The sequence below is a fragment of the Aythya marila genome (assembly GCF_965140915.1).
Source record: "Aythya marila genome assembly, contig: HAP1_HAP1_SCAFFOLD_161, whole genome shotgun sequence".
Taxonomy (NCBI): domain Eukaryota; kingdom Metazoa; phylum Chordata; class Aves; order Anseriformes; family Anatidae; genus Aythya; species Aythya marila.
In genome coordinates, this window is record NW_028137065.1 from 841594 (window position 1) to 850362 (window position 8769).

Here is an 8769-nt window from a genome sequence, read left to right on the forward strand (position 1 = left end):
GGCTCACTAGGAAGATGCTCTTCTCCTCTGGGAGGATACTTGGAAGCCCCAGGGGGAGGTTGGGTACTGCAGAGAGCATTTTGTGTGCTCCAGGGAGATGCAGGAGTGCTCCAAGTGTGCTGTTGAGTCCCTTAGAGAGCTGCTTGGTTGCCCTTGTGAGATACTTGGCTGACCCTGGATGAAATTGTGACTCAAAAACAGGTGATTGGAGTCCCCAGCAAGGTGCTTGGTGCCCCTCTGGGTGCATGGGTGCCATGGGGAAATGCTTACAGACCCCAAGAAGCTCCTTGGGTGCTCCAGAAAGGTGCTTGGATTCTCCAGGGAGATGCTTGCATGCCTAGGGAGATGTTTAGCTGACCCAGGGCGATATATAGTTTCTCCAGAGAGGTGCTTCATTGCAGGAGGGAGATTCCTGGGTGCTTGAAAGATGTTCATGGGTGACCTATGCAGATGTTGGGCACCCATAGGTGATGCTACTGTTCCCCAGATAAGTGCTTGGGTCTTCCAAGTCAGTGCTTGGTCCTCTAGGTACCTGAGTTCTTTAAAATAAAGACTGTATGCCTTTGGGTGATGTCTCAGTGTGTTACCCGTAGACATGCTTGTGTGTCCAAGGGAGGTGCTTGGGTATACCAAGGAGATGCCTGGGTTACACAGGAAGATCTCTGTGTTCCCTGAAAGATGTACTCAGTGGGTACACAGCCGAGATGCCAATGTGACTCAGGAAGATGGATGGAATCCCAAAGGATCTCCTTGGTTGCCTCAGGAAGATTCCAGGGTGCTCCAGGGAGGTTCTTGGTATTGTGGGAAGAGCATGGTGTGCCCAGGGAAATCCTTGTCTCCTCCAAGGTTCTGCAGGGCTGTTCCAGGGAGTATGTCCTGAGGAAATGTGGAGCTCTAGTGGAATGCTTGAGTTCCTGTGAATTATGCTTGGGAGATCCTTTGGTGGTTCAGAATGATGCTGGGGTTCCCAGGAGGTATTTAAGGGTGCCCCATGGACATGCACCTAAGATTCTCCGCGGAGAAGCAAGGCATTGCCCTGGTTCATGCCAACATCTCCCTTAGGCACAAAAGCACATCCCAAGAGTACCCAGGCTTCTCCAAACACCACACAGGCATTTCCCCAGGTTGGGTGCTCACCCTGTGGCAACCAAACATCTCCCCAGACCACCAATCTGTCTTACTAGGGGTATCCAAGAACCTCCTCAAAGCACACATCTCTACCTAGAAGCATTCAGGCACCTCCTTGGAGAAGCCAAGCACCTTCCTGGGGAAAGCAACCATCTCTCCTGGGAATACATGCATTTTCCTGGAGTACCCTCCGTGGCACCCAAGCATCTCCCCACACAAGCACCTCTTCATATCACCTGAGCTTTTCCCCAGGGCACACAGACTTTGTGTTTGAGTGGACAAGCACCTCCCCATGACACGTAAGCACTGCCTTCTACCTCTAAGATATCATCCAGGGACATTACAGCACCTTCCAGGAGATCCCAGCATCACCCTGAGTATCCAAGGTTCAGGCTGAGTCACACGGGCATCTCGCTGGAGCACCCAAGCCTCATTGCAGGGCAACCAAGCATCACACAACAGCTAAGAAGCATGTCCCCAGGAACACAGATGAATCCCTGAGGGATCCAAGCATCACCCCCGAGAGCACAAGTGTCTTCCTGGAGGACCCACACATCTCTCCACAGCACTCAGGCATCCCACTGCAGCATTATTGAAACATCTCCCCAGGAAGATATTTCAATATCTTGGAACCCAGTATCTTGGGTTCCCAGGGAACCCAAGCACATCCCAAGATAATCTGATGTCTCTCCAGAGCTCCCAGGCAAGTTCTTTCAGCATCTCAATGGTTCAAAAAGCACCTCCCTGAAGCATGCCAAGACCTCTCTGTAGTAGCCTAACTTCTCTCTGGGGCACCAGGTAGATCCCCAGGATACCTAAGCATCACCTTGTATTACCCATCACATCCTTTGTACAAACAAGCACCTCCCTGTTCTGTATATGTTATTTGCTGGGACAGCCATACGTGTCCCCAGAGCAGCCAAACACCTTCCTGAGAAACCAAAAACTCTACCTGAGGCAACCGGCTATCTCAACAAGCCACCAAGGCATTTCCTGGAGCATGCAAGCATTTCTGTGCAGCACTCAAGCATATCCTCAGGGCAGCCAAACACCTCACTGGAAAACCTAAGCCTCTCCTTCGTATTACCCAAAAATCTCCCTAGGGAATCCAAGCACCTCCCTGAAGCACATAAGCACCTTTCTGCAGCACCCAAGAGTCTCTCTGGGGCAGCCAAGCATATATTTACAGAACCCAAGCATCATTCTTTGTCCCCATCTTTTCTCCTTGAGCAAATGAAGGGGCACCAAAGGATCACCTGGGGGCACCCAAGTATCTCAGTGTGCTCAGGTGGCCAAGAAGGCCAACGGCATCCTGGCTTGTATCAGGAACAGTGTGACCAGCAGGGCTAGGGAGGTGATCGTCCCCCTGTACTCAGCTCTGGTGAGGCTGCACCTCAAGTACTGTGTTCAGTTTTGGGCCCCTCGCTACAAGAAGGACATCGAGGTGCTTGAGCGGGTGCAGAGAAGGGCGACGAAGCTGGTGAGGGGCCTGGAGAACAAGTCCTACGAGGAGCGGCTGAGGGAGCTGGGCTTGTTCAGCCTGGAGAAGAGGAGGCTCAGGGGCGACCTTATCGCTCTCTATAGGTACCTCAAAGGAGGATGTAGTGAGGTGGGGGTTGGTCTGTTCTCCCCAGTGCCTGGTGACAGGACGAGGGGGAATGGGCTTAAGTTGAGCCAGGGGAGTTTTAGGTTAGATGTTAGGAAGAGCTTCTTTACTGAAAGGGTTGTGAGGCACTGGAACAGGCTGCCCAGGGAAGTGGTGGAGTCACTATCCCTGGAGGTCTTTAAAAGACGTTTAGATGTAGAGCTTAGGGATATGGTTTAGTGGGGACTGTTAGTGTTAGGTCAGAGGTTGGACTCGATGATCTTGAGGTCTCTTCCAACCTAGAAATTCTGTGATTCTGTGATTCTGTGATCTCCATGGGGCACCCAAGATCATCCGAGGAAGACCCGAACATCTCCACATAGCAGCCATGCACCTCCCTGGAGAAAGCATGTCTCACTGGGGTACATAAGTGTTGTCTTGGAGCTCCAAAATGTCTCCCCACAATGTTCAGGTATGTTGTTGGAGCAACCAAGCAGCTTCCTGCATCCCCAAGCATCTCAGCAGGGCACTTAAGAACCTCCCTGTATCCGATAGGCATCTTGTCCAGGTAGCCAGGCATCTCCCAGGGCACTCCAGCATCTGCACAAGGCAATGGGAGGTGCTTGCGTGCCATGGGAAGACTCTGGTATGTCCAGGGAGATTCTTGTCTCCTCCAAGGCTCTGTAGGGCTGATCCAGGGAGGTGCTTCTGTGCCCCAAGGCCGTATTTGGTTTCACCAAGCAAGATACTTGCTTGTTCCAGAGGGATACCTTAGGACAGCCAGAAACTAAGCAGACTTGGGGAGAAGTCTGCGTGCCTCACGAGTATTTGTTTTGTTTTGTTTTTTCTCTTTCCCCTCCCTTTTCCCCTTTCCTTTTTTTCTCTTTAGTTAAATTGTTTAATTAATAATAATCTTTAATTAATAATAATAATCTTTCTTTAATAATTATTTTTTCCGTTTATTTAATTATCCTTATCTCAACCCATAAGTTGTTCTTTCCTTTACTTCTTCCCCTCCTCTTCTAAGGAGGGGTAGTGAGAGAGCGGGTGTGGTGTTCAGCTGCTTAGCTGCTTAGCACAGTGAAACCACCACAGCCATCATAACGAGAGATAACAAAGAAGGTCAAGAGTGTTGACCCAAGTGTCCAATAACAATCCATACAGACCCGAGCTGCAGCTGGTGTCTGCAGATTATTAACAATGACCACAAAACGGAGAATAAACCTCATACCTATAATGTACGAGATTTTCCATTATATGAAGAACACAAATGTAATTTCTTGATTTTGAAATACATCAAGGTATCACTTTCCTCAAGACATCCTTGAGCTCCTGGTTCCTCATGCTGTAGATGATGGGGTTCACTATTGGAGGCACCACAGAGTACAGAAATGACACCACCAGGTCCAGGGATGGGTGGAAGACAGAGGGGGGCCTCAGGTGGGCAAACACAACAGTGCTGAGAAACAGGGAGACCACGGCCAGGTGAGGGAGGCATGTAGATAAGGCTTTGTGCCAGCCCTGCTCAGAGGGCTTCTTCAGCACAGCCCTAAGTATCTGCACATAGGATACCACAATGAAAACAAAACAACCAAAGGCTAAACAGGCACTAAATGTCAGAAGCTGACCTTCCCTAAGGCAGGCATGTGAGCAGGAGAGCTTGAGGATCTGGGGGATTTCACAGAAGAACTGGTCCACAGCATTGCCTTGGCAGAGGGGCAGGGAAAATGTACCGGCTGTGTGCAGGACAGCATTGAGAAAGCCACTGCCCCAGGCAGCTGCTGCCATCTGGGCACAAGCTCTGCTGCCCACGAGGCTCCCGTAGTGCAGGGGCTTGCAGATGGCAACGTAGCGGTCGTAGGCCATGACAGTGAGAAGGGAATATTCTCCCCCAAGCAAGAAGACTAAAAAGAAGACCTCTGCAGCACACCCTTGGTAGGAGATGGCCCTGGTATCCCAGAGGGCATTGGACATGGCTTTGGGGAGAGTGGTGGAGATGGATCCAAGGTCGAGGAGGGCGAGGTTGAAGAGGAAGAAGTACATGGGGGTGTGGAGGTGGTGGTCGCAGGCTATGGCGGTGAGGATGAGGCCGTTGCCCAGGAGGGCAGCCAGGTAGATGCCCAGGAAGAGAGCGAAGTGCAGCAGCTGCAGCTCCCGTTTGTCTGCGAATGCCAGCAGGAGGAACTCGCTCACAGAGCTGCTCTTGGGCATCTGCTGGTTCTGGGCACAAGATCCTGCACAAGAATGAAAATAAGCATTAATAAATAAGAACACTTATCAGAGAAAAACTTATTTGTAACTTAACACTTCCCAACTCCCCCCACCACGAAAATGCTTGTCCTCTTTCAGGAAGATGTTTGGCAGGTCCCTTTCATGAGTTCTGATTGGTTATGCATGTTGGTCTCTCTGGGTGACTGGGACTCTGCTGTGGGTAATGCAGGAATCAGTGTTGCCCTACAGCAAGAGGTAAAGAGGAACACGGAGTAATCTCAGTGTCAATCTCCTGATAATAGAGAACTTTTCCATATTGTTTCTCCCAATTCACCTAAATGAAGACCAATGTTGTTGGGATTTATTTTTGTGTTTTTTGTCTCGCTGCCCATCCAAATCCTGAGGACTTTTTCCAAACAGAAATCCTGTGTGTTTCTGCTGCTCTCCAGGTGAAACCCTATGGATCCTCAGAGGCAAAGGGACTGTCCCTTCAATGCAGAGTGCCCCTCAGAGACTACAGCCAGTCTTTCTATCACAGCTGGCCACAGCTGCCCTGTGCTGGCATCCTTTAGAGCTGCAGGACAATTGAACTCAGATGTTCACAGAGTCATAGGATCATAGAATATCCTGACTTGCAAGGGACCCACAAGGATCATCAAATCTCACCCCTGAGTCTGTACAGGAACTCCCCCAAATCAGTCTATATGCCTGAGGGGGTTTTCCGGACGATTCTTGAACTCTGTCATCCTCAGTGCTGTGACCACTTCCTTGCAAAGCCTGTTCAACTTTCTGCAAAACCAGGACACTGCAGAGAGCAGAAGAATCCAGGCTCAAAGTGCGCATCTCCAGACTCCTCACCCTGTCCCCGTACTCCCCTCCCCCAAGCACACCGAGGGCTCACTCCATGGGCATGTGAAACCCCCATCCCCAGCCAGCCTGGGAACAAGAACAGCAGCAGCATGGACAGGTGGAGAAGCCAGCAGGAATGCCAGCTTGCTGCTGCCTTGGGATACAAGGCAAAGGAGAGACAGACGGACACTCAGCAGACCCTCCTGTGCTGCAGGTCTGCCTGCAGAGGAGGCAGCTCTGCTGCTGGGGACACCGGGAGTTTGAGGGCAGAGGCTCTACTGGTGGGAGAGGACGGCAGGGGGTGTCCCAGGGAATGTGCCTGTCCTGCAGAGGATGGCACGGAGGTGCCTGAGCCATCCCTCACACAGCATTTCTGGCAGCAGCTCCCTCTCCCTGCCTGCTCATGTCCCTGCTGGGAGCTGTTTCTGTGTTGCCACCTCTCTTCCCTGTCCATGCTCAAAGACTCCATCCCACAAGTTGTGTTCTCAGCTCTCCCCTGTCCACGGGCACTGTCCATAAGCATCACAGGGTATGCAGCTCCTAAAGATCAGTTACAGTAAGCCCTGAGGAGACAACAAAGATGATGATGCAGTCTTCCAGATGAGGTGGCTGAAGGGACTTCAAGTTCATTGCTGGCATATTGAACTCTCAATGCAGTCAGTACTCTAGGATTCTCTGTCTCCCGTACCATCCTGAAAATCCATTGCAATGAAACCTGCCTCCCCTCCACTTCAGGAATCTGAAAGCACAGAACCGAAAAATGCCTGCCCCTTCATATAAATCAAGCCTCAGTCTTCTTGTTGAAATGCCTCCTCATAAATGCCCTTCTCTAAAGCATTTTCTAACCCACATTACAGGTCCAGAAAGACCCATGCTGACAGATGCTATCAGGCATCGGATGTGGCAGCTGTGCAAAACCCCTTTGGCAAATGCATCTGCATTGCCTTGCTGCCAGAGACTCACAGTGGCAAGAGTCTGCAGATCTGTCCTGCCACATGCTGCCCTCTGTTGTTGCACTCTTCACTGCCTCCAAGCCCTCTCTCCTCTCCTCTCCTCTCCTCTCCTCTCCTCTCCTCTCCTCTCCTCTCCTCTCCTCTCCTCTCCTCTCCTCTCCTCTCCTCTCCTCTCCTCTCCTCTCCTCTCCTCTCCTCTCCTCTCCTCTCCTCTCCTCTCCTCTCCTCTCCTCTCCTCTCCTCTCCTCTCCTCTCCTCTCCTCTCCTCTCCTCTCCTCTCCTCTCCTCTCCTCTCCTCTCCTCTCCTCTCCTCTCCTCTCCTCTCCTCTCCTCTCCTCTCCTCTCCTCTCCCTGTGCCACCTTCAGTCAGAGCCCCTGGTGCTGCTGTGCTGTGCAGAGGAGCTGCTCCTGGGCAGAGCTGTCTCTCTGCAGCGCTGCCTACTTGCCAGGAGCTCCCCTGGGGCCCAGGAGCCCAGCCCAGCTCAGCAGCACAGCACCCAACCATGGCATCGCTTGCTCTGTGCCATTGGGCTCCCTCGAGGGGTCCCCAAGGCCTCAGGGCTGACAGCTCCTGAAGGCAGCAGGGTCTCCCTGGGCTGTGGTGTTTGAAGCAGGCTGAAGTCATCAGCAACTGCTTCTCTCTGTAGATGTCAGAGGCTGATTTAAGAAGTGTGATTTCTGCTGTTGGACTGTGGTTGTCTGACATGAATACAAATGTTTGCCTCGCTTAACCCCTATTACATCCCCCCTGCATTGCAGGACCTGCGCTATAGTGTCCATGGTCAGGTCCAGCCCTCGAGCATAAGCCCACCTGTATGTTGCATCTCTACCTTGATGGCCTGAGGTGTCATAGGCCCATCGGGCTATAAATAATTCACCTTTATGTTGCCAGTCCAGGTCCACCTGAGCCACTTCAATCTTAGCAGCCTGATCCACCTGCTGGTTGTTTTGATGTTCTTCAGTAGCCCGATTCTTGGGCACATGAGCATCTACGTAGCATAACTTTACAACCAGGCTCTTCACCCGAGCAGCAATATCTTGCCACAATGCAGCAGCCCAGATGGGTTTGCCCCTGCGCTGCCAGTTGTTTTGCTTCCATTGCTGTAACGACCCCCACAGGGCATTTGCTACCATCCATGAATCAGTGTAGAGATAGAGAACTGGCCACTTTTCTTGTTCAGCAATATCTAAAGCCAGCTGAATGGCCTTCAATTCTGCAACCTGACTCAATTCACCTTCTCCCTTGGCAACTTCTGCAACTCATTGTGTAGCACTCCATACAGCAGCCTTCCATCTCTGATGCTTTCCCACAATATGACAGGACCCATCAGTGAGCAGGGCATATTTCTTCTCATTTTCTGGTAGCTTGTTGTACAGTGGAGCTTCTTCAGCATGGGCCACCTCCTCCTCTGATGATATCCATAATATTTGCCTTCTGGCCAGTCCATAATCAATTCCAAGATTTCTGGGCGACTGGGGTTTCCTATTTGAGCCCGCTGAGTAATCACTGCAACCCACCTGCTCCATGTAGCATCAGTTGCATGATGTGTAGAGGGGACCCTTCCTTTGAACATCCAGCCTAGTACCATCAGTCGGGGTGCTAGGAGGAGCTGCACTTCAATACCGACCACCTCCAAAGGAGATTGAACTCCTTCATATGCTGCCAATATCTCCTTTTTCTGTTGGAGTGTAGTGGGCCTCAGACCCTCTGTATCCCCGACTTTAAAACCCCAGGCGTTGACCTCGAGTTTCCCCAGGTTCTTTCTGCCAGAGGCTCCAGGTGGGGCCATCCTCCCCGGCTGTGGTGTAGAGCACATTCTTTATATCTGGTCCTGTTCGGACTGGCACAAGGGCTACTGCATGAACTATTTTCTGCTTAATTTGCTCAAAGGCTTGATGTTGCTCAGGGCCCCATTCAAACTCAATCTTCTTACAGTTTACTTGGTTTACAATCAGACTGTAATTTGGGATATGTATTCTCCAAACCACCACGACCCCTAGGAAAGTTTGTGTTTCTTTTTTGCTTCTTGGTGGAGACATAGC

The 8769-nt window shown here is 51.2% G+C and overlaps 1 protein-coding gene across 1 annotated transcript; it reads right to left on the reverse strand.

Annotated features, from left to right (window-relative positions):
- Window positions 1–4009: 4009 nt before the first annotated feature.
- Window positions 4010–4924, reverse strand: LOC309891208 (olfactory receptor 14C36-like; the record flags this gene model as incomplete). The annotated part of the gene is made up of 1 exon (XM_082785584.1): window positions 4010–4924. One exon carries the CDS (start codon window positions 4922–4924, stop codon window positions 4010–4012), a length of 915 nt encoding a protein of 304 aa, XP_082641710.1.
- Between the last annotated feature and the right edge of the window lie 3845 nt (window positions 4925–8769).